General features: G+C 41.2%; 1 protein-coding gene across 2 annotated transcripts in view; it reads right to left on the reverse strand.

Moving 5' to 3' along the window:
* The window catches only part of jag2b (jagged canonical Notch ligand 2b), a 47,028-nt gene that overhangs the window by 16,892 nt on the left and 2,568 nt on the right, over nt 1-27,568 (reverse strand). For both annotated transcript variants that reach the window (XM_084091906.1, XM_084091907.1), the window contains exons 3-8: nt 13,662-13,716; nt 7,871-8,128; nt 6,827-6,887; nt 2,405-2,535; nt 1,767-1,886; nt 908-1,021 (exon numbers count right to left, since the gene is read on the reverse strand). In XM_084091906.1, the coding sequence (XP_083948032.1) occupies nt 908-1,021; nt 1,767-1,886; nt 2,405-2,535; nt 6,827-6,887; nt 7,871-8,128; nt 13,662-13,716 (739 nt within the window). The remainder of the gene's footprint in view (nt 1-907; nt 1,022-1,766; nt 1,887-2,404; nt 2,536-6,826; nt 6,888-7,870; nt 8,129-13,661; nt 13,717-27,568) is intronic.

The raw sequence follows: 27,568 nt of genomic DNA on the forward strand, positions 1-27,568 counted from the left end.
GATTGCCAGATTAGCTGCTATTAGAGCACAAATCATTACAGTTTTAATACGTGCACAAAAGGCACAAAGAACTGAGCAGCAGCTATTCGAAATTTGGAAGAAAATGGGAGGAAACAAAAACAAGAGAAATTCCTCCCTCCTTTCTTCTCCCTTTAGCCTTATACATATATTGTGGTGAATGGGGTGGAGCGGGGTGTGTAAAAGGGTCAGACAGGCAAGCAAAGAGGAAAAGGTGGGGGAAAAATCTTTATGGGTGAAACGGTGTGGTGGTGGTGGGGGGGGGGGGTTGCCCAAATTCCAGCAGGGACCCTGCTGTTGCTATGACGATGGAAACACAGCCCCATATGTGCGATGGAGGAAACAGAGGAGGTAGAATGTGGAGGGAGTGATGAAGAGTGTGAGAAATACCAATAATTAAAACACTGGGCATCCTAGAAGTGAGAAACACATTTGCAACTGATCAAATTTGAGCTCTGTGGCGCTAAAAGAGGGATGCTTTGAGGAGCCGGAGGGGTGGAGAATGAAGGGAAGACCATGACACACTGCATTCACAATTTGTGAAGCCAAATGCTAGTTCAAAGTGAAGACAGATTATGCAAATCCCCCCTGTCTCAGTGATGGGTATCACCAGGCTCTAATCCAGGACCAGTAAGAGCTCAAGCTCCGCTCGCCATGCAAAGGGACCCCGCTGTGCTGCCAAGATCCAGGACCGGCTTCCCCTGCCATATACCTGACACATCCCAGCATGACAAGCAGCCAAGCGGCACACTGGCAACAGCATCTGGACACATGTTGGGGAGGGGACGGGTGTCTGTGCTCTTGTCTAGGTCTATAACTAGGTCTCCAGACAGAACAGATCGGGCCATGGAGAAAGTCAGAGAGAAAAGTGCACAAAAGATTTACATACCTTTAGCACAAGTGGGTCCCTCCCAGCCTGGTGGACACTGGCATTCAAATCCAGTTGGGACTTCGTGACACGTGCCTCCGTTCGCACAGGGGTTGGATACACAAGCATGTTCGGCTGCAAAAACACAATGGTATGTGTCATTAATATAGACAGATATATCTCATATACGGCACACCAACTGGCACAGCTTCAATCATCCAGCCTTGGGTGAGAAATATTATCTATCCATTCATCTATTTATGCATCCACTTATACACCCATCCATCCATGCATCTATCTATGGATCCATCCATTCAGTTATTTATCCATCCTTGCATCCATTTATCCATCCATCCCTCTATTTACCAATCCAAAAATTCATCCTTCCATGTAATCCACTTATCCATCCATCCATCCATCCATCCATCCATCCTTTCTTTTATCCATCTATTCATTTTTATCCATCCATTCATCCCTTCTTTTACCCATCCATCCATCCATCCATCCATCCATACCTTCTTTTACCCATACATCCATACTTTTATTCATCCAGAAAGCCCTTATTTTATTCATTTATCCCTTCTATCAATCAATCCCTTCTTTTATCCATCCATCCATCCATCCATCCATCCAATCAAACCCTTTTTATCCATCCAGCCAGCCCTTCTTTTATTCATCCAACCCTTCTTTTATCCATCCATCCACCTATCCATCCAATCAACCCCTTTTTATCCATTCAGCCATTCCTTCTTTTATCAATCCACCCACCCATCCATCCCTCCTTTTATCACTCCATCCATCCACCCTCCCATCCAATCCATCCATCCAGCCAGCCAGCACTTTCATATACCAAATTCCCCATCCATCTGTAAAGACTTACCAATTTCACAGTTCTTGCCAGAGTATCCTTCAGGACAGACACAGTTATATTCATCCGGTTCAGAGTTCATGCAAGTCCCGCCATTGACGCAGGGATGGTGTGTGCCGCAGAAGTTCAGATCTTCAAGGACACATAAAAACAATGAACTAGGGTACTTCTTGAGACTATGGGGGAAGGAATACTAACAATGAATTGGGATTTTTTTTTAAGCCTGCTAACATTTGCTCTTTGAATGACTACAGTTGGCAAACTTTTGCTGGACTCCCAGCAGACCTTGTAAGGCGAGGCTATGCACATAAAAGCTGGTAAATAAATAAAGAGAACTGTAGGCACATCTCAGCTGCTTCTCATTCCTAACAACCTTCCAGGACATGCGCTGACCAACAGATCAGATATCCGAGCGCCACTCCAATCACAATATCCAAAGTGTGTGTTTGTGCGTGCATTGTCACATGATGCACAGCCTGTGCTGACATCGCAGCCAACAAACCAGCTCAGTGTAAGATGATGTTGTTCCAAATTCATTCTGATCTACTGCTGACCATTTTATGGGTCAATTCCAGGTTGACCTCAATTTCTCAAAACTAACTAGGCCAAATCATCAGCATCAGCGTGTGTGATGCATTTAGGACCCTTACCTTTATCGCACAGGAGGCCACCCCAGTTCTTGTCGCAAGTGCACTGCCAGGGTCTAACACAGGTCCCGTGCAAGCAGCCAGGGTAAGGCAGACACTCATCACAGAACTGGCCCTGCCAGCCGTAGTTGCACCTGAAAACCACATAAGCGCGTTAACACTTATAATGCCACTGAGGTTGAAATATCTTAATGACAGACAAGAAACAAACATAAAGATGCACATCACTGCCCTGACACCTAATCTTAGGATAAGGCAACATTCCGGGTGACAAAGGTTAAGAAAACTTTCACAACTGCGCACAGACGCGCACTCCCCCACCCCTCGGGTGGTTTGGTCGTAGCCTGGGGCACAGAGCGAAATGCTGCAGAGGGGTTAACAAATTATTGGTTTACAGCAACACTCCGCTATTCCAAGGCCTGTAGTGCACTCTCTTCGTCCCCACCACACCCCTCACCCAGCTGTCTTGTCATTTATGAGCAGGCTATTTTAAGACAGCTCCCCTGCAGAAGAGGTATGGACTAACTCCAGCTGCCGAGTGGAGAGACGCTGTCTGCATATCTCAACCACAGAGCTAACGCTTACTAGCCTTACAAAGAAGTACTGTGGTGGTACCATGGTACAGTGATGGGTTCAGATGGAAACAAACAGACAGCACTGAATGACTATCTGAATTTACCATGGGATTGACATAGTGCTCCTAATAATAACAACAACAACAACATGTTTATCTATTAACATGTTAACATTTTCATGGTTAAATGCTGTAATAATTGAATCTAGGTTAAATTATAAATATACTGCAATTAAATGTGGTGATAATGCATTCATAAATAGAATTCAGGCCCACAATTGGGATCACATCAGCTTACAATAACAGGCAAATGTGCTCTTCGAAGAGGTACACACCTGGCACATTCTCTGCGTGGAGGCCTTGATCCAAATCCACTTATAACATCTCCAGTGAGGTCTCTGAAATAGCCCCCTAGATCTGTGCCCAAGGGGCAGGCCAGAGGCTGGATTACTTACACCAGAGCACACACAGCCTCGCACTGCCCAGTAACAACCTTAGTATTGTATGAAAGAGCATGTAGGCAGCAGAGTGTGTGGGGTGAGTGTGAACCCTGCCTGTGCACGGGGGCGTTCAGCTCTGCTGAGCACTGCCAAACATAAGCTTGCTAACTAACTCACTCCAAAGAGAAAGTTGCATTACATTTACTTTGTGTGTCAGGACATGTCCACTACAGCCATGAAAAAAACCCCTCAAACTTAAATCATAAATGCATTTTTGTCTTTCGCATTTGATTTGCAGAAAGGGTTTGCAGTGCCTCCAAAATGTGTTTGGACAATTAAAGGGAGAGTTCACCCCAAAAATATTGATCAAAACCTATAGAGTGGTGCAGGGATGACATATTTTTGAAGGCCAATTCCATTGTCCTGAAGTCATTAGGGTTTTTGAATGGGTTTTTGGTTAAATGGCTTGTCTGTGGTGAGCACAAGCTCAATATATTTTCACCTTTTATCCTACAATATAAAACACATCAGTAATACCCTCTTGTGATTTTTAAGCTTTTACTTATCTTGTAAAACGCTAATAAGCGGCTAAATAGGACTACAACGGTTGGCAGGGACATTAAATGCCATCAGCCGAACAGGTAAACTCAGGCTACGTCTACATTAATCCGGATATATTTGAAAACGGCGTTTTCGTTTATAAACGCTCTCCGTCCACACTAGCGTTTTCAAGCGTTTTCGGACGTTTCAGTGTGGATGAGAAACTTTTGAAAAACGCCTGAAAACGCTAAATTCACCTTTACTGCGCATGTGTAAAACCCCACAATTCTTCTGACAGGATAATTTTATTTAGTAAAATATCTCACCATTCACTGATGCGTCCAAGTCGCACGCAGACACCATATGTTTGGTCTAAAACGCGACTGCTCTCATGTATTACCGCAGGACAGCAAATGTGAGTAAATTCTGTCATCTTTGCAGGACTGTGATATGAAGAGTGTGCAATGTAGAATATTTTTAGCAACAGTGTGAAAGTGAATAGCACATAACAGGCACAATACTGGTATAAACATGAATATCTATTGGTACAATATGCGTCACATGACTAAATTTACGTCATCGTTTTTAAATCCCTCCGGTTTCACAGTCCACACTACAACGCAAAAACGGCGTTTTCAAATGTATACGCTTTGGAGTGCGTTTTCAAAAAGCTTGGTTTTCATTAATAAAAACGCCGTCTCAGTGTGGACGGAAGGCCAAAACGGAGAGAAAAAGATGCGTTTTCAAACGAAAACGTATTAGTGTGGACATGGCCTTATCTACTCACTATTCTGTTTTCATAGCCTCGTTGTGTTTTTAAATGCACAATTGCAAACTAGTATAACTCAAACTTTCAGGGAAACAAAGACTGAAAGAGTTATCAGAAGCTTAGTGATGGTGACGTTAATGTCATGCGACCACCGTGGTGTAGTTTTTTTTTTTACTTTGTTCATTTTTTGGATGAACTATCCCTTTATCACAAAACAAAACTTACTGGACGTAATGAAATGACACAATTTTAAGTGTGGCAAAAATGTGTGGCCCACTACTGCATCTACTGGTTAATTAAAATGTCTGTGGCAAACTTAGTCCTCTAGTCTCCACCTTCTTCCTTCCCAGGACTATCAAGCTAGTGACCGCAGGGAAGCGAGTCACCATATCCTGCAAGAACTCACAGAACTTCCCAAATATTCAAACTATAAAATAACATATTGGCCTCTGTTTCCTAGCCCGGTTCCAGAAGCTTTCGTCCAGGCCATCGAGAAGCTTGGTACATGATGTCCCAAAGCATGTTTTTGGCCCCCATGTCCCTTGAGGCGCCACACTTGGCCTTTATGATGCCAGAGGCAGAAAATAGCCTTGTCCCTTTTAAACTGCTCAAGTCTAGTAGCAGGTAAAGGAGAGCAGCAGAATTAGGGCAAGTATATGTGCTCAGTAGTAGTGAGGACAGGAAAATTGAAGTGTGAGATGTTTTTAAATGAGAATGTCTGAATGATTTGTTGCCAAAAGATTCCAGTATGTCATCATTGTCTAGAGTGACTTCCTGGTTTAGACACCTCTGGATCTACTCATTCCCTGCCCTTAGACAGAGTGAGGTTGAAGGTGGAATGGACAAAAAAAGGCTTTTCTCATGCCAAAGACTAAGAGCTGTGGCAAAGAAAGAGGGCAGAGCTAAGCTACAGGAAGAGAACTAAAGGAGAACATGATGTGGGACGGTGAGGTGGATTTCACGCTGAGTTCCACAGGAAGCGTCAGAGTTTCCTGAGACAGTAAGAGCAAAATACCACCATTTGACTAAATAATCATTTCATGATAACCTCCAAAACACAAGGAATCTGGGGACACTGATTTTGGTAACTTTCCAAAAAATCCAATTGCCACTAGATTTTTATAGTTTATAAAAGTTCTTTCAGTTTGCCCACGAACAACTAAGGTGTTCTGACCGTTTTTAAGAGCACTGCTATGTGGTTGCTACAGTGTTCTGGGTGGCTTAAAGGTCCCACCTTAAAAGACCCAATCTGAAGGTCCCTTGAAATGACTCAGGCGAAAGTTGTACATTAACAGATTAGTGCAACAGGTGTTACGTCAAAGAGTAAAGGGTTTTAAAACCCTTAAGGGTTAGTTCACCCAAAAATTACAATTCTGTCATCAATTACTCACTCTCATGTCATCTTAAACGGCTTTCTTTTATCTTCAAAACACAAATATTTTTAATAAAACCCAAGAGATTTCTGCCCCTCCATTGAAAGTCCATGTAACATGTTAAAGAGAAGAGATGAACAGATTTAATTTGTTTACATATAAACATTGATCAACACACATACATAGAGGTCATCAAACATGGCAAACAGAAGCTCAACCGCACTTGCGTGACATGCGAAAACAAACCTCAATGGTTCTTGCGGAAGCTCAGATATGCTTGCTTGTTTTGTGTGAATGTACTTTCAATGGAGGAAACAACTCAGCTTCATTAATATCTTCATTCGTGTTTCAAAGATGAACGGAAGTATTATGGTTTTGAGGCAACATGGGCGAGAGTAAAATACTAAATTACAATTTTTCAATCACCTTTTTGGGTGAACTATCCCGTAAAATATAAGCAAAAGTAATAGTGACTCCCTAAAGTATTTCAACCCATCAAATGATAATCGATCACAACTTTTAAACACACTTGAGAAAGTATAGCGTGATTAAAAAAAGCATATTAAACAAAAACAGCTTGCACAAACAATGGCTTCACTGCACTAATTAATTAATGGTAAGGTAAACAAATGAAAAGACCTTATCAGCATGAGCACATATGGCCCTGCTGAAATTAAGGAGCCAGATTAGCCCGAGCAACCGAGCATGAAATGATGCTCAAACACTTACTTGCATTCTCCAGGCACCATACAGCCTCCGTGAATCAGATTACAACCCTGCTTGCAGATCGCTGAGAGAGGAGAGGGAGAGAGGGAGGGAGGAGAGTCAGTCTTGTTTGTTTGTGTTGCCTTACAAGTGCGACGAGATAAATTCATCACGCTCGCTGTGGCAGAAGACAACTTTATGGCCTGAACACACACATACGTTTGCCCTTATCCACCCCCATTACAGCCACCTACTCGTACCCCATGCTCATTAGGACAGTGCCTGGTGATTTACTGCCTTTCTTTAGTGCAATATATACACACACACGCACTCACAGCTTTGGAACAGAGGTGTTTAGGTTGTCTGCAGTGGTGGGTTAAAGACATCAAAAACCCCAGCATCACCCAAATTAATTGAGCTAATGGAAAGTGTGACTCCAGGGCTGCAGAGGTGTTGTTTACAACACAATCTCACCTCCAGGCAGAGGAGCAAAGATCGCAGGGCTGTGAAAACACTGATAGCAGCAGGTCTCTTTACAGGGTTGTAAAGGGCAAGATTTAACAGGGTTCCTCTCTATATGCTTCAAGACACCAGTCAGTGCTAGTTCATCCTTTATCAAGGGCAATGTGGCTAATAATACTTGGCTACATATTGGGGATGCATGACATATTGTTACAGTTAAATGTTACCGTTATAAAAAAAAGTGAACATCTACTTTTATATAGTGTATGCTGTGATGCTTAAATTGTAGCTTTTAAAACAATTAAGTTTATTGCAGTATTGTAATTGTGAACTAAAACTAATGAAACTGACAAAAGCACATTACAAAACTATACATTTTTTATTAAAATCAAAATTTTAAAATAAAAAATTCAATTCAATTCTAGTAAATGATAAAAAGCTAATAAATAATATACTGTAATAGTGTAAAATCATACTAAAATAACACTTTTATGTCTATTTTTTAAATCCAAAATAGTATAATAGAATTTTAATATTGGCCATTTATTGGTCATGATATTAAACTGAAATGCTAAGTACAAAATACAGATGGTCAACAGCACTAACCCGTCCGGCAGTCCACTCCCATCCAGCCATCTAGACATACAATATTTCCCGATGGATCGCAGCGGTAGTGGCCGAAGTAGTCGTCGCGGGGCCGGCACTGCTTGTTGCACTTACTCCCGTAGTAGTTCTCGTCACACCTGACCCGGAGTCGGTACTCGATGTGGGCCGTGGTGCCGGGGTGCCGGTTGGACTGCCAGTGGTCGCCGGGATTCACCATGCTAGCATGTGTGTGGCGTTCAATCAAATTCTCCTCACCAGCTAAAAAAAGAAAAGTAGAAACAGAGATCATGCGCTTTGTTAATAATCAGAATTAAAAACAATATTATACAGTAACACTGTTACTAGGGATAATTATGACTATTTACATAAAGGCCTATATTTTTTAGTCAGCTAATTTGTAATGTGTTATAATAAATAATATGTTTTATATAATAAATAATATAACAATATAATACTTATTAAATAATATTTCATGACCAAATAAAATGAAATAAAAATCTAATTTCTAAAATACAACTTATTCATTCCAGTAATTCACATGGAATGGAAGATGGAGCTAAAACATATTCACACAACCAGTACAACGTGATAATGAACGGGCATGTAGATCAGCTGCAAGTCAACAGTAAGGACAGACCCTGATTTAAAGCTATAAACTCGCTAGTGACTATCCTGTCCCTGCCAACTTCCTGCCTCACAAATCCATTCAGACAAATCACTGCACAACAAAGACACTCACACATGAATGACACCATTGCAAAAACAAAGGGTTTTGAATTGGCTCTCAGTTAACCATCCCAAATCAAGTACTTTATTGGTGATTGTTACCACTCATATTCATTCGAACACATCCCTTAACTCCAAGTGTTCTTTGTACCATGGACATGATAATGCGACAAGAGGTGTGATCAGACTTACGATTTTTAGTGAGCAGACAATAAAAATAGCCGAGTCATATCTAGGGACCAGAATTTTATATAAACTTAAGAGTTGGACCAGTAACTACCAAGCAAACATCCAGAAAACTCTAGCAACACCATCAAAATCCCCTAAAAACCACTCTAAACACTGCAGCAACTGCATAAACACACCTTAGCCTCATGGCAGTGACTCGTTCATTCGTTCAATCGTTCACATTTCTAGTGAGTTTCAGTTAAAACCTAGTTCTTCTAATGAAAATGTTGATGTCTGGCCGGAGGGAGGGGAGTGAGTTTGACTGCTGTTACCAGGGAGATCTGGGCAAGAGCGGCAGGCAGAGAAAGCCACTGGTGTCCATAGCCGGCGACTTTCAGCTCTTAGCCCTGGCCGTCCTTGAAGGACCTGGATCCCACCCTAATCCTAATCATCAATCACATCGTCCAGGTCCACCAGGACACGGACCCTCAATACGAATCCCTCCTCCTAGCGAGAGTGGTTAGCAGCACTCACATTAAGAGCTCCATTTTCCCAAGCTTTCCCAGCCTCTCAGCAAAGAAAGCAATCTTTATCGCAGTGGGATCGGAGACGGCAAACAATCACGGTGGAAACGGGGGGCCTGCGATTTCCTCTGTCCCGACGCGCAGAGCGCGTCCACGTCTTTCTCCTCTTGCAAACACACATACGGGGCGCACATACACATGCCTTCCTCTCCGTCCTCTGACAATGTCGACCGAATTAAGCAACAAAAACAGAAATAGCCCTGGCGCTTCCAGATAAAGAACAATGGAGCGAGCTTTTGCCGGCCCGTTCTGCCCAACGTCTAAACACTGGGCAGTCCAGAGCCCTTCCTGCAGAGTAAACACAATGCTACAGAACTTTTCCTGAGGCCTGTAGGGCCCTACGATGCACACGTACACATTACGAACAGTTCTGACAGATGTAACAGAATTATTTAAAGCATCTATGAAAAATGCATGTTGGCTAATTCCGTCAGTTCGACTAGAACAACGTCCCACCGTCCCTGGAAAGTCCTGAGATGACACGACGCATTGTGCAGGCTAAACTTTATTCACCCGAGCGAAAGAGTGAGAGACGCATTTTTACCCTTGGGTTTCTGACAGACAGACGAGGCGGCGTTAGGACGTGTCCGGTTTAAGAAAAGAGGTGCGGCAGCTCTGAGTGTTCACACTGCATACTAAGCGAGTAGTATCAAACGGCACTGGAGAGAGGAGGATGCACTGCCGCTTTTGTTGCCAAGCCTTGCGTGAGTACAGACTGCAGATAGTCACATCAGACAGACCTTGGCAGCGTTCACTCTCTATGACAAGATCATTAATGTCTGGCACGCCTCTCTACTATGGGCTTGTGTGATAAATGAAGCCACTGTCTCAAACAGAGCCCTGCCAAGTCATTGAGTGTGCTCCAGATCATCAAAGAGAGCAGGTCAATCTCAAGTATTTCTAATCAGTGGTCACTAGAGCTTACAGGTGTTCTGGTGAACACCTCTTTAACTCTAAAGCTAATTCCATAGTTAGCATTTACCCTAAATAAATAATTATATAATATTTTATAAAAAATGTGTTAATATTCTGCCACCATCAAGTTTTTTGCACACATCACATGTCTCATATTTAATTTCAAACTCTTTACACTGCTGTTGTAACAAGCACAATAACATCTGAAAAAAATTGTTCTGTAATGGAAATGATGGGACGGCTGTGAAAGCATATTGAAATGGTCTATGCATATTTCAATCTTTCTTTAGATTAGCTTTAAATGTAATAATGCATATTTTATGATGGGTTTTATAGTTTAAGTTAAATTATGGCTCTGGTATAAGGGTAAAACGAAAGAAATCTATACTTAAAGCTGCAGTCCGTAACTTTTGGCGCTCTAGCGGTAAATAAACCAAACTGCATGCGTGTTGTGGAAGAACATTGTAGCCGGAGCTACTTCTCTATGTTTATGTCTATGACGAATCACGTAGGTACTGGGCTACTCCGCAGTGGTACGACCCGACCAGTCTAAAAAATAGTCCGAATATAAACACTTAATATAGGTGTACCGTAGTGATTCAGGATAAGAAAAAACACGGTTTGGAAAATTTATTCATGACGTACTCGCTTATTATATCAATTTTAAACCGATAAGGTCATAGACTGCAGCTTTAAAATTCAATTGAAAAGTAGAAAAAAAGTTAATTATGTAGGCAGTTTTTGTGAGACTACTATACAACAAAAAAGAAATAATAAAAGGATTTTAAACAAACAAAACTAAAACAAGTAACAAAACAAATAATTGTGATAATTTTCACAAAAATGCCATGGGCCCCAGAATATGTTGTTGTATGAATATCTGAACATGCAATATATTAAAAGAAAGAACAGAGCCTCTTTTAAACAACAGCAACAACAAAAAATAAACATTTTATTTTAGCTTCATGCATTCTTTTTTATCAACACTTGAATGTGGGTAAGTTTCATAAAAAAAAAATGTTTTTCAAAGACTACAACGTGCATACGCAATGCTTTTATCGCTTGTTTCTGCTCCTTTTTTGCCTGCGTTTTGAACCAGAGACTCACTACTCTTTCAGAAGTTGCGCAATAGCGCCTCCTTCCATATAACAGTGAAAACACGGAAAGCCGAAAAATTCCGTCAATGGCAGGGAAGGAGTTAAACAAAAACCAGACCTGCACTCTGTCTCTTTAAAGTCACGCTCAACGTACTCCTGTCCTAGGGCACCAGCTGTGCGCAAGTTACAACTTAGCCTAGTTTTGACGTAAAAGGGCACTAAGATACAACTTACACACTACTAAATATTTTTGCGAGTACAGGGTTAGTTACAAACTAGCTAGTAGTTACTAAGCCTCTAGTGTGGACTTTACGTTCCAATTTAAGAAATAACTTACGAACTCATTGCAGTGAGTCAAACAAGCTTCCTCTGGACCATTGTTTCAGGCTGAAGTGCTTGCAAAGATGAAAATGAAAAACAGGACGTAATGACTTCAAGCAGAGGGAGAGGCGCGTGTTTGATTTTAGAGTTTTACAGACGCTGGGATATACAGTGATTCTACAGATCACATCCGCAGATCAAAGCCATGCCCCCCATGTTTCTCTCATTTTACCAGCGTTCACCTTTCTTTCGCATACGTCGAATTCCTCCGCCTGACCCTTCCCTACCGACAATTCCTTAAGCCAGACAAAAGGCGGCGGGAGAAAACAGGATACAGCTGTGGAATTATGGTGCCCATGTTGATTCCCCAAGATCCATACATGCTAGAAGTAGAGATGGGCATTTTCCAAAAATATTGTTTTAGAATATTTGGGCTCATAAAATTTTTATTTTAATATTTATTTATGTAAATGAAGTTTGTCACATTTTTGTCAGCATTTCTTATGGTTATATTAAACAATGTGTGTAAACAAAAAAATATACAGAACAAAAGCATTTAAGCTGAAGCAGAGCAAACAGAAAAAATGCTAATAAAGCAGACTGACTCTTCAGTCTGATAACAAGGCCGGGTGCAGAGAAAACGCATTCCGCCGACAGACGTTTTAGGGACACAGCTAGTGGTGTGCTAAGCAAAGTTTCTTACAGCGCTTTGTGTTTTCTGTTCTTAAACCGGTCTCCCTCGACGAAACTTAAAGGAAGCATATGCCTCGAGATAATTTTGCTATCAAATCATTTATCTTCTTTTTGCCTCACTTGGGGGTGCAGCTGCGATTACCTGCAGTCATGAATGAAGTGATGGACAGCTGTCTTTCCTCATTTGACTGGTGTTTGGATTTCATGTGATTTCATGGTGGTGATATTTGATAGCTCAGTTTCACCTGACAATGAATCAAATGATCAAAAGTAAACATTTTGATCAAAGTAATTCCAAACTTCGCTCCGCCTAGAGGCAAACAACGACATTCTGTGATCAAATACAATCTACTTGTTAACAGGCTCCACAGCACCACCCAGTGCATTTAATTATAATTGTGAGTTTGAGTTTGCGTGGTTAGGATTTTACGACATTTGCGGCCAGAAAAGCAACATATGAAGCAAAATTCTAATCATATTTTTGTTTTTTGAATAGTAATTACAGATCAAATATTTGACTATTCATGCACAACCCTAACTGGAAGCCCCGAAGAACAAGGCTTAGGGGGATTACAACCCAAGATCTCACATTTAATTGAGATTATTATTCAAGCATGAAAACAAACACGTTGTTGCTGCAATGTGTACGTGTATGACTCAATATCCTCAGGAGATTTCACTCAGTGGTAACAGTTAACAGAGGTCTTCAGATGATCAGGTTCATTGGAAAATCTTAGTGGACTTGCGTGCACTACTAAAGCATGTGTGGAAGGTGGAAGATGCAAGATTGTGCTTGTTTGAGTCTTTAACTATACATTTGTGTGAGGTTCCCTGCTTTCGAAGCTCAGGTAATGGTTCTTGTGTAAGCAACACATCCCATCCATATATCTGTCAAAAATTATGAGCCTCTCCTTAGTGCGGTTAAAAATATCAAACTCAATGCATACCTCCAACCCCCTATATCAGTGCATACATGCAAATGGACAACTTTCACAAATAATGCACACCACAAAGTCCTTAAATAACCCCATTCATGCCCAATAAAATCCTGACACGACCAAATGAATTCCCCCACGCTAACATTACAACACATCAGCGGGGTAGCCTTAACACTTTCATCTCACCATCAAGGATCAAGACTCAATCTCCACAAATGAAGCCATCCCTTACAGCGCCAAACTACAGACTAACAATGCTCTACGGCCATTATGAGCAACAAACCCAACCCAGAGAGGCTTTGGCAGCCTGCAGCAGTGAATCATATTGGGATTACAGAGGAATACTCACTGTTTTCAGTAGAGTTATCCCAGTCCCAGGCTTCCAGGATGAGTGTGTAGGATCGCTGAGGGAGAAAGAGAGAGAATATCATTATGAGATAAAATATTAAAATGCTATTGAAGAAGAAACAACAAGAAACGAGTAGATTTTTACATTTTCGCAGTAAAAAATCAGTGGTGCAAAAGTAGCTGCACTTATATGGTAGGCATAGAAAGTATCTGATGCCACTATGCTGATAACAAATATAGGAGATGAGCATACACAATGAAATATCCAATTTCAACTGATACTACAAGTCAGAGATTCACCAACTTTTTTGTCAGCCAAACCCTTTTGACCTAAAATATTTAGTTGAAGATTTTAACTTAATATTTTGAATTTAACAACACATTCACATTTGATTGCATTTATATTTATTTATTTCAATTGGATATTTTTATGATTAATGACTTATTGGCTTTTCAGCAACTCACAAAGCCCCTGCAGGTCCCTCATGAACCCCAGTTGGGGAAACTCTGCCATAGCTCTGCAATTGCCTGATAACCAATGGTACCGACATTTATTAAATTTCTATGATGGGTGTTAAGGACGGATACAAGTTTGTGTCTAAGTGTTTCCAATTGATGTAGTGCATTGTTATGTGGTTAATAGGGTATTTTAGGTGTTTGCTAACTGACCCAGGTCAAAAGATATGGGTCAGGTACCTTTTCCAAATATAAATGACCTGTTTTATATCCTCCAGGTGAAAATCAAAAAAGAAATAGCACAACTCTAAGCAAACAGAAATATCGGAGTTAGTAGAAACAGTGCCAGATGATTTACAGTTTTAATGCGCACTAGATTAAAAGCGTCTGCTAAATGTAAATGTAATACTGAGGGTTAGAGGTTTATTCAAATCCCTAACCACAAGTATGAGCAATAGAAATAGTGATGTTTGCCTTAGCAAGCAGTGCTAATAAAACAACATAGATACTAAAGCTCCATTACAGTCCTCTCTCATGACAGGAGGCAGCATTTATAAGAGTTGAGTTAGGTTACACATGAGATGGAGGGAGGGAGAGAGAGATTTTCAGCCACACCTTGGAGGTTAAAACTAAAATTGGAATATTCTTGATGCTTCTCTGATCTCTGAGAGTCCATCTACTAGAATGTCATCTATAGTCCCAACCTGACCAGGCCATCATTTTCAGCTTTCATGAAATCAAAACAGGACACTGGAGAAACATTTAACTGATGTGTTTCCTTCAGCGAGAAGTTTATTCACACCTTGTTCTCATTCCTGATTCAAGATGACACCACTTTTAGCACTTTTATATCTTCACTGACTTTCTTAAAAAGGTATCTTTTCGTACTCCAATTCTCTAGGTCACAGCATTCGAAATGCTGCAAACATAACACCGTGTCCTAACCAGACGCGGTGCGATAAGATTCCAGCACAAGCAATTTGCCTGTACACACCAGATGCGACGCGACTACGAGACGCATCAAAATCAATCAAAACCCACAACCAATCAGAACACCGTGTGGGCGGGCTCTCGCGGCAAGTGCACAGCACCAGCTATTAATCTTGACGGCACTCACAAGAAAATAGATAAGTACATAATCAAATTCACAAATATTACACCATTTAAACATTATTAAAAATAAATACAGAGTTACTAAAACAATCTTTGTCAAATTATACACTTGTTTGTTCACAGTTTGAAAGTTCTTGTTTCCATTTGTTTAATTTCAAGATCTGAGGTGAATAATCCATTGTTGTTTTTACGGCTACAAAGCTGGGAGCACTAAATGAAATTCAAAGTCACATTACACGCTTTTAACATTAAATAAAGCACAAAAACAGTACCTGAGATTATCATTGCCACACTTTGTGTTTGTTATACCAGCCGCGACGTTGCAGAAAAATAGAAACCGTTTCTAAAATAGAATCGCCGCGGATTGTTAGGACAAAAACTCAGATTAACATGGAAAAGATACCTTTTATCGTGCCGTCGTGTGTAGTTAGGACACGGTGTAAGTCTTACGGTCATGCATAAAAACAAGAGATAAGGTGCTGGAGATCTGTTTAAAGAGATGAGCCAAAGGTTTAAAATGCCACTATGGTTCTCTATTGTTAATAAACTGAATGCTTGCGCATGTGCACGAACAAAAACAACCTCAACGATGAGCAAAATACTATGTTGAAAGTGTTTTTGGTAAATTATAACATTTATATTGACAGGGAATGTTGGAAAATTACACAAAATTATGGAAAGAAAAAAGGTTGTGTGCCAACCGCTAAGCTACATCTCCAGTCATAAACTTTTAGCTGTGTGAATACATACTGAAAAGTGTTATTCTCTTAAATTTAGAACAAATACTAAAACTTTATAGTTACAGTTTACGCTATAGTTGTCATCCTTTATATGAACACTATTAGAATCAACCCAGTGCATTGAAATATTTCCTAACTAGTAATTCCCAGAATGCACTAAAAAGAGCGAACATTGGCTGTTCATTGTATTCACTTCATCGACTTTTAACAGCTACAACAAAGATACACGTTCACATGTTAAACAACAAAGTTGTTGAAAAATACCAGCAAGGTTGAACTGATAGTCCATTTATGTGTATACATGCTGGACGAAGCCAAGCAACTAGGGGATTAAACGACTGCAGATGTTTTAAGTCGACAATTATGTGATTAAAGTCGAGTCGACATCAATAGTCGCTGATGACGTCATTAATGAACAAATAAGCCTGAACCACGAGCTGAGACAGCTTATTTTTATCAGTTCTTTTGTCTTTGGGTCGTTCTATTTTATATTTTAGTTACTAAGAAATATTTGCAAGAACTTTAAGCTATTTTATTGATAAATCACAGAACAGTTTGGACAAAACATTTCTGCGCTACTGAATGTTTCTGTGCGCGCGTTCTGAACGTGTGCGAGCTACTGTGTGTGTGTTACAATGCAGCAGCACATTAGTTTAGAGCGGCCATTAACTTACGTGTACAATAAGCTGTTTAAAACGTGCATTCACCTGATACATTTTAAGTGTCCAGATGGTATAATAAAACATATCTTGAGGAGCGATCTCGGAGTATGCATTTATTTGTCATTTTAACTGTTGGAAACAAGAGTGTAAAAGTGGACTTCAAAGATTTCTTATCCTATAGGCCATGATCAGCAACTAGTCGACATCAAGCTTAAAGCGTCATGGCTGAGCATTTAAGTCGACTAATCGACTAGTCTGTGCAACCCCTTACATGCTACATCACAATATCTAGGTCTGTTAGTCCAACTTCACAAAAATCATGTCATTTTAAAAAGACTGACTGCTGCTTTAGTCCGACTGAAATCAGACTTTAAAATTGCACGTAAACACACAGAGCGATGCAAACTGCTAGATTTAGACACGCATCTCGTTCGTCTCCAGAGGTGGAGTGAGAGGGGCGGAGCCAGATGGCGTGGACGTGTGTGTTGGAGAGGTTGGGGGCTGTGGGCCGGTCTGGTGGATGCAGTCAGGGATTAGCAGCAGCACCAGGTCTGTCTGGATGGGCTGAAGTGGGTGGGCCACATAACCATGCAGACGTACAACAGATGCGTCTTAAAAAGATGGATTATTTGACATGAACGTGGATCATCCCACGACATGCTGCAGGGCTTCTGACCCCTCCTCCCATCCCCCAACACAGGGGGCGGCCAGCGTGAGAGAGCGTATTAGTGGGGTCTCGTGGTAGCAAGCATCTGCGTGGACACGAAATGCGCATGTTTGTGTGCGCACTCTTATCTGTAAATGTGGATTTGCTCCAAAGCTCCATCAGTAAATGAATATGCTGGATTGATCTGGTTGGCCGCGCACATGCGGTCATGCGTACTACAGCATGGTATGCGCGTACCCAAGGAGAAAGGTCAGAATGTCAGGGTGTGTGTGCGCGTGTGTAAGAGAGACACGGTAACACGGGGACGGCCCTGTTCCCACACACTTGGTCTCTGATTAGCTGGATTATGTGACAGCTGCCCAAAGGGCTAGATGCGGATAAAGACTAGTGGGGGAGGTGACCAGTGAACAAAGACCTCCATCTAAAACCCATCACTGCAAGACACCATCAACCTGAGTCTCGTGACACTCCGAGAACATTCCTCTGGCCACACACACACACACACACACACCCTCTGAACCCCTAGAAGTGGTCCAACACACAACGGCGGCTCAAGCGCACCCAAACAAGCTCCCTTGGAGATGCCTGTTGTCGTTTCACTACAAATAATTCTTCCCTCCTTATCGTGGACTACTTTCACTGATAGTGAGGATATTTATAGCAGGCTGTGAACAAGCTAATGCAGAACGCCTGGCATGGACGTACTTGGGCCGTTACGCATCACAAGCAAACCTTTGGCCGATCGCATACTTGCAGTCTTGTAGGGACGTTAAGCCTGTAAACACCGTGAGTGTTTGTGTGTGTGTGTAAAGTAGGTGGGTGGCTAATGGGGTGGTGGTGGAGGGAGCCACAGGTGCAGGTTCCCACAGTCGGTGGATGGGGCAGTTTAAAGAGGGGCAGGGCTGAAATTAGAGGGGGCTGAAGTGAGAGAGGCTAAGAATGACCCTGGAGACCTTTCATCAGGCTTCTCATCAGCTTCAAAAGGCTCCCACGCCACAGTTTCAATTGGTAGCGGCACACACACACAATCGGCTGCAGCGCTTCTCACACACACACAAGGTCCTACTGAGTGCAAGCCGTATGATTTTTACATTAAAAAAATGTTAAGTTTAATCATCTGATGATCACATGACAAGATGATATCGGGATCAAGCTTAGAGGGTAAAGTGTTTTCCACCGGCAGTCACGAACAAGTGACGTCCAGCTGACAGAGTGCAAGGCGAGGCAGTCTGAGAGCTTTCACACGCCTTATCTAAAGTACCAAAGCCTTCAGTGCTGCTGAAAATCCTGCAAAGAGAGTGAACGAAAGAAGAAAGAATTAGACAACTTAGTCTAGACTGTGGAGGAGATACTGAAAGAGTCCAAAAGAGATCAACACAGAAACCTTGAAAAATATGGGTCTCCGTTCCTTTGTGACCTCAGTGAGATAACAAGTTCTTCATTTCCTCATCTGCTTTTGGAAGAGGAACTGCCAAGAGAGGCAAACTTCCCTGGTCTGACCTGGCAGGAAGATACAATCCCCACCCTCTCTGCCGAGTGCCGACTGACACGTTACTAGGTTCACAGCAGTTTAAAAACCAAATATTTAACTTAAGGATATCGGTTTTATTTAATTAAAAAAAAAAAAAGTTGAATTTTTTTAATTTATTAGATTGCGATTAGCTGTAATTAGCATTAGCATAACTTGCACTGCAAAACTGCAACTTTTGCTACATCCATTCACATTCAGCAGGACATCTTTAGCCACTGCTTCATGTCCCATGTTTTTTTGTTTTTTTTGTGTCTGTTTTGTTTTTGTAATAGTCCAACTTTTAAAGCACATATAGAGATTCATACATCTTGTTCATTTGGGCTCCATCGAACGGTTTACTTGTCGTATTTGCGTTCAAAAACAGTTTGATGGAGCCCATTGATGATGTAATGTATATTATGTAAATGCCCCTGAGAAACGCAGAGATCAAGGTCAGATTAACTCGAAACTAATAACACAGGGTTATTTAACTGAACAAGTTACCCACAACTAGTCATTTTTTAAAACGTCAAGTTAAAACAATATATTTAATACGCTGTATTCATCTACACGTTTGCAAACAAACAAAACCCTCCACCTAAAGTCTAAGCGGCAGTCGCAGCAGTTCCAGACTTTGATCGATTGTCCTCAGGGGACCCGCAGGTCATTTATTCATTCCACGGCAAACGACTGCAGCATATAATCTCCATTAATCTGGGATGTCAATCCCATCTTTTTAGCTGAACTGTTGACTGACACAGAGATTTGGGCCAAACTGAGGGTGGAGAGGCAGTGGATAATACTGACCACAACCTTCAATTACCACAAAATGTAAGGCACAACCAAGCCAATTAAAGGCCACAAAAGGCTTCTTTTTTTTTTTGTATCATCAGGCTAACAAGAGGCGACTGTTTCCTGTCTGTTAGTTTTAGAGCAGAACGTGTCCTCAGCATTTTTTTGACGCAATAAGGAAATTCTCATTCCAGTTTGGAAAATGACTGATTGAATTAGCTAAACATAAATTCGAAATATTTAATCCGAAATGCATTTCATTTTCTAATCACAATATTGGCCATATGGCAATGATAGATCAATAATAAAAAATGAATTCACTGGTAACAGCTGATATTGTATATTAAATTGTGCATGTTGATTGCCCCTATTTTTACATTAAAATTGCTTTTGTCATCATCTAACACTCACTAAAAAGTTAATATAAACACCGTTAAATGTTGTGATGCCTAGATTAACTTGTAGCATTTAAAATGATTGATTTTATTTATTGTTTTATTTGTAATTTATTTAGAGAAAACTTTTTCTAAGAAACTTCAGGTCCTTTTAATCAATTTCCAAGAATTGTAGAAGGGTATACAATTGAAGAAACAGGCCACCTAAATAAGCATAAACTCTGAAACCAGTGTTAATCAGTGCAGACCCCAATGAGTATTGTATTGTGAGGTAGCTGGTGTTGGAAGCATAATGTTGGACATAAAACCTAAATTCAGCACATTAAGAGCCCAAGAAAGCCCATCCTCTTTGGGAAGTACAGTGCAATTCCACAGTATAGATCAATTTATTAAGGCAGTGTCACAAACGAGGGTACTTTGTTCTCACCAGCCCTCTAGAGCAGGCGATGAGCGATGTGATGGCTGTTACCCACCCCAGCATGACAAGGTCATGTTTGTGTCAACCAAGTCTAGACTTGGTCTGGGAGTGTAAGGGGGTGTAAGGGAGGTCCAGTCACCTCACAGGGTCCACATCACGCCCTCAACGGTGGGAAGTGGAAGTTGAAAAGCCAGCTCTGTAATCAATCACCCACAAGAGAAAGGTGTCCCCTACTCCATCACCAATACACAGGGGTCTCGGCCACACTGCCGATAGGGGGTGACCAGGTCGTTTCATTTGTGCTCTTTTTCCTCGCCCTCTCCTTGTCTGTCAACTTTTTATCGATCACACATCCATCTTAAAATTCCAAACCCACACAAACCCATTTATTTGTTGCAAGTATCCAGCTTTTTCACAAGACCAGCCACAACAACTCTCTGAGGAAAACAACGTTGAGCTTGCAGTCTAATTAAACTAAAGGAAACAGCTCCTTGGATCTGGGTAATGACAGGAGAGCAGGGTGGGGAGGGGACGGGATCAAAGAAACTGGCTAGCAGAAATTGCTGGGGAAGAACCTGGAGGAACCTGTAGCTCAAGAGGGATTCTGGGTGGCTTTGATGGTCTCTCATTCCGAGAACAATGTGGAAAATTTTTCCCATCCACCCTCGTCGGACAAAAAGCTGAAAAGGGATTTCTAGGTGGCTTTGTTAGTCCCTCTTCCAGAGACCAATGTGAAAGGTCTTTCCACCCATCCTCACCAACATCCCAACCTTGTATAAGCAATCCCTGGCAATTCCAACCCAGAAATCCCTCTTCCACTGTAGCAGTGACCTCTCCACACAACAACGTCCATATGACACGACTTGTTTCGACTCAGTCAATTGTCATTTTCCGCCAGGCGTCCAGAGCACAAAAGCAGACAACAGCTTTGTTTAAGTGGTATTATGGCCCTGGGAGGACAGGAAGATGCAGCCCGACGTGCACTGTGGGCCCTGGAGCCAGTAAATGATATTCTGCGTTCGGTAACCTCCCCTCTTTCAGCAAACTCCCACACGGGGGTTGAGTTCCTACAGACACAATAATAAAACACCATCATCTACTACAATGCGTCTAGTTAACCTTGCAAACCCATGAGACACTGTCATCAATAAAGAGAGTTGGACGGTGAGTCTGAAAGGCAGGAGCATTAAGAGAGATGCAGATTTATGCTTGCATGGACTTGGCCAACGCAGTGGACTTGGCCAACGCAGGGCACACTCTGGGTGAGTGTGTACACGCACAACCCATTTAGCATTCCGCTGCTATGCCAACAAGATCATTAGCAATGACAATACAACAAACCCCTCCCCTCTGGGTGCTAATTAAGCAGAAAGGGACGGCAGAGGCCACGAACGAACACACACACACACACAGAGTTACAGTACAGTAACACAAGCAAAGGTTTGCATGGGTTATCACACTCATCCTGATAACAAGGTTTCCTACCAGATGTAGCTACTACATAAATGAGCCAGAACTAAAACATTAAACTACAAATTATTATATTATGAAATTTTTATATAAAATATTTATATGAAATATAAAATATAAGATCAAATGCAAAAGTATTTTAAAAACATGTTACCTGTAAAGTACTAATTAAAAGAAGTAGTTGACATTACAGCTTAAATAAAAAAAATGTAAGGGGGTTCACAGATTGTTTTGCACATCCTAGAAAAATATAGATTAATAATAAGAAATTAAGAAATAATAAAGATATAGAAAGAAAAATATTATAAATTAATCTATATTAGGGATGTGACGTGTTGCGGCTGAACAGTGAACAAGTTAACACAGTCAACACAGACTATCGCAGCAAACCTAATCTATATAGGCTACTGTACAATATAAACAAATATTATAAATTAATATACTTCATATTAATGAATTAATACAATTTAAGCTCTACTTCCTAAATTCTTCAGGGAAGTTATTTTTCATAGTCTCCCTGGCTGAGCTAAAATCACTTAACCACAAAGATATGCATATAACTAACTGTTTAAAATGTACAATTTGTCGCTCCTGATAGGGATGTCCCAGTCAAGTTTTTGTGTGCCCCCAAAGACATTGTAAACATCTGCTACAATAGTAGAGATAATAAACAGGTTATGAACAATTGTCAAGCTTGAACAAGCGTGTGTGACCCCGCTAGAACAGACCTCACTGGTTCTCACGCGTGATGCGTTTCAAGCACATTCGAGCTTCTTCTTTTCTTTTTAAAGGTTCCTTTTTAAACACACTTGAAGGTGCATTTTCCGCCATCTACTGCACGACACCTGTGTGACAGCTGACGTAAAAAAGGATCGGGCTTAGGATCACAGATACAGAACAGTTTTAAAAAATGCTTCATCAGCCCGATACCGATCCATGAGGTCAACTCAGGACATCCCTGTTTTTCTAATGTTAACTAAGAGCAAGCCAATCATTTAGCCTAACCAGATAATATTTGACTCAAAACTTTGGATAAAAAGATTAAAGCAAGGAATTTCAATATTCTCTTATAATGTACTTGAGTGTAAAAATATATATTTTAAGATGTGTAGTACAGTACAGTACACTACAGCATAGCATAGTATAGTATAGTTATACAAAAAAAGGCAAGTTACATCAATCACCAATATGCACAGCAGTGACCATTCAGATCTTCTCAATTTCAGATATGGTTTAACTGCAGCATTTGTAGAAACTGAGACTAGCATGGCTGCTTGGCAGCAACAGAAACAGGCTGTGAGGTTGGAAGCTGCCATATCCCAGTGGGCACAGCTCACAGATTTCCCAAAGACGCCGGCCTGGATCAATTCTCACAGCTCTCAGTCCTTCCAAAACGTGTATTACACAGTGGCCCAGCCATACTAATCTAAAGCAAGCTTCCAAAAAATTAATCTAAACATCAACCACATCTGTGAAACTATTGCACCTGATAGCTGCTCTTACACTAGTGTTATGAGCCCAATATGGAATAACACTACACCATACCAAACTGCACATGGGCATCCACCCATTTGGCAAGCAGTCCCTCAGTTACTACAGTGAGGCGGCCATTTGACACCCTAGACTGCTAGCTCATCATCAAACCATCTGACAAGCCAGTTGTCTCTCTGTCTGTCTTGTCCAGTTACTGTACCGCCTATTACTCCATGGCAAGGCCATTGCTAAGTAGCTTCGGGTCTCAGTGAAAAGACCTAGTTGCTGTATAGCAAGCTAGTATGGCGCCGGTCTCTCCAGCGAAGTTACGGCCACATCCATTACAATCATTATCATTTTGAATAAGGTCAGGGGTCAAGCAGGAATTAAACTTGCTGTGTGGTAATGCACTTTAATCACTGCAGCACACCTGCTCGCAATTCATTAGCCCACTGGCTCTCTCAGGAAGGTGCACATGCATTAGTCAGACACAATTGCACATGCACCACATCCACGTACACCAACATGGCTAAAACCATCAGGCTCTTCCTGAACAAATCCATACAGGCAGAAATAATAAACACACACTTCATGTAGTTGCAAGTCAATCACACTGTGAATTGTGAAACTGTGCTGAAGCAAAGGAGGAGCCCAGTACAAGGGAGGAAGAGCATCATGGGTAGTTGAAAACAATTAGTTGAGCACCAGGAGCTAACAATAGAAACACACACACAAGCTAGCTTCCAGTGTTATTGGAAAGGGACATCAGGGTTAAGCTCGCTAACTCCCACCTCTTCCAGCTGAAAGGACCCCATGTTTTCTATGACCCTTCTCAGGGGAGACAGAAAGTCCATTATAATTGCACTGCCTAATACAATCATGTCCACCACTGGTGGCTTGGTACATTCAACCTAATGGAAGCTCTTCTGTTGGGAACCTGTTTATCTTGCACTTCTTCATGAGGGCGACGCTCAAGATCTCAACATAGACTAAAAGCAGCACCCACATGCTTTCTTGGGTACTCAGCTGAAGTACTGCACAAAAGAAGAGTGCTTTTTCTTCAGCTCTCCATCCTGATGCCAGGGCTAAAGGCTCGTTCACACCAAGAACGATAATGATAACCATGTCATCTCCCACCGCTCAAGCTTTTTAAAGTTGTGTGGATTCTAATTTGCTATCACTATTTTATCAATGCATCAGCTGGAACAAAATAGTTTTGAATGCAATTCCAATGATGTAATTTCTCACAATTATTGAAACTTTTTTGTCATAGGTATCGGTATAGATATCAACCTCAGTGTGAATGGGCCTTAACCCTCGTCAGAACCCAACCATTGTAGTCATGTTAACATGAAATGCATTTCCAGTTCAAACGTTTAATTCATTAATGGATTTAGCAACATTCTGGCAGAGGCACTTCTGCAAACTCTATTCCAAGTAGACTGTTTTTATGTTTTTTAAGAAGTCCATCGTGTAGGAGTGATGGAGTAGGAAGTGCCTGTATGCCTCACAAAGATGTTCTCTCTTTATATGCTTTATCACAAATTAAACGCCTGGTCAAAACTAGGCAGAAAAACTGTCTGTGTCCACAGACTGCAAAATATCCTAAGACAAACTCTTCCAAACAACATTGTACCATAAAGTCACCTCAGGCACATCGCCTCTTAATTGGTCCGGTCTCTCTGCTGCTAAAAATACCTCTACCATGACTGCTACATTCAATAGAGGGAAAATGCAGCCTTTCCCTTCATTTAATGGGAAGACATTGGTACAAAAAGCCCTGCTCTGCCCCAGGTCACAAGAAAGAAAATGTTTATTGTTGTGGCAGAACAAAAAGCTATTTCAGGGTCAGGAAGAGAGAGGGGAAGAGAGAGAGAGAGAAAGAGCATCTCACATCCAGCTAGAGATTCCTCATGATCTAAAACTTCCTGGTGAATCACCACAGCGGGTCTCCATGGAGAGAGAGGAATCAATACTGGCTCTTCCTGTAACATCACAACCACTGCAGATGACTGCGAATACTGCAGCCCGTTAAAACAATAGCTACTCAGCCTTGACCCATTTATTCGAGCTAGGGATGTGTCAAAGCGATCAACCAGTCATCCAATAACTGACTAGTCTTCTAGTGAGGGTTTATATGTTTTAGGTAACTGTTGTAGCATTTATTAATTAGATTAATGTTTTGTTTATTGTCCATGATAGCCATCATATTAACCAATGTTATTGTATAGAACCTTATTGTAAAGTGTTGTCATACAGTAGTTTTGATCTTTGTGATGCATTAATTAGCATGCTAATAGCTAACAAAATTCTCATAAAAGTTGGGTGTTTAAATTCAACCCTTTAAGGGGGACCACTACAACATCCATTCACAATCAGACAAATATCTTTGGCTACTGTATAGCTTTTTGTACTGTTTTTTTTTTTTGTGCGTGTCCCACCACAAGCATTATGTTTAAGAAGCTATCAAGTTTAAAACACAATAGTAACTTCAGTCACTCTTTCTAGCTGTTTTTGAACTTATTTCATGTAAATGCTCCTTAAAAAGCACATCCAACTGCATACATCTAATTTATACCGGTCATTCCTTTCTTTATTTATTACTAATTTGGCACCGTTTTTACAATGCAGCATGTGAAAACGCGACACCCACAACTTTACTGGATTCTGGTCAACCCCCATAAAAGACACCAACAACAACAAAAGATGGACATTGCTTACTTGGACATTTTGAGGCCTTGGGGGAGCAGCGATCTATAATCAGTCCCAATCAGCAGCCACCTGCTCTAATGCTGAACTGGACAATTACTGCTTTTGTTGACCGGACACGCAGCCAGCTGTGACTGGCTAATTACACAGTCAATAGTGTAATCAGTTGTGAGGCTCTAGCACTTCTTTCCCAGGTGAGATGAGAACGAGTGGCTCCACTGAAAGATCAGTTAAGGGGGAAGGGAACTCAGAGGGCAATAGATAATTGTTTACTAAAGGCCCATGTAACAGTCTCCTAGCAACTGCCCAGCAAGCTCCCAATCAGGTATGGCTGACGCTGCCGTTTAGCCTTGAAGCGTAGTGGTCCTCCACTCTGACGGACGGATACAGCTGCCGTCTCTATCGTAGGTACCGTCTCTCACACTCTTGCGCTGTGGAGTTACACAGCCACTAAAATTGTAAAACAAATCTATGTTACACAACTGCAAGGGACTAGAACTGACAGTTGAGGATCTTACTAACCTACTAGATTAATCCCAATCTACATTAGAACAATCTTGATAAGGATTTCATTAATCTTGATAAGGATATGCAAGTGTTTCCTGCATCACCGCCACTGAATCTCCAACCACACAGCAAAAGAAAGCATTTTACCCTAGTTTGCAGTCAGAATTAAATGCAATATGGTAAAAAAGCCAAGTACAACAACATAATGGCATCTAGTGCAGTCTGATTCAAACAACAAATTATTTTGAATGGGACCTTCTAATGAATCATTCAACAAGACTTTTCATTCTTTTTCACAAGAGTTTAAACTTAAGTGTGATTTTATAATAATTTTAGATATTGTTATAAAAAAAGATTTACACAAGAAATGCAATTTAAAGTTTACTTTAATTCGATATGAAGTAGCAAATAGAATCAAAAACTTTTTATCAAATCAAATCGGGAAATCTGTATTGATACAGTATCTCAGACATTAGAAAACAAACAAGAAAAAAAAAAACACTAATAGTAAAACCCCGTAATAATTACACCGAAAGGTGGCGGACTCCATCTCCAAGACTCTGGATGAGGTGCTAGATACCTTGATACAACGCACCCTAGATAATGTTACACTGAGCACATCAAACAGATGTCCGGATGCAGAGGCATTCAGGAACACATTCCTCTAGCAATTTCATTAGCTTCCATGGGACACTAAGAAACTGCAAACACATGGCATTGGAAATTCAAACTCAATCACAGGCTTTCAGACACGAGTCTAGAGCCAAAGATCATGTGATCAGAGTTATATAGGGACATATCTAGGTGAAATTTCAAGCCGGGTCAGAAGAGAAGCAGGTGTAGCATCAAAGCCGGCCCCAAAAGGGTCAGTTTGATAGCATGTTACACATTAACTTAAACGGTTGAGTGTTTGAGTATTGTTGGGGGGGGGGGGGGGGGGCGGGGGGGACGGGGGGGGGGGGGGGGGACACTGTAGCTTTCATGCCTACAGAGGAG

This window comes from Abramis brama, assembly GCF_963993115.1.
Source record: "Abramis brama genome assembly, chromosome: 18".
NCBI classification, from domain to species: Eukaryota; Metazoa; Chordata; class Actinopteri; order Cypriniformes; family Leuciscidae; genus Abramis; species Abramis brama.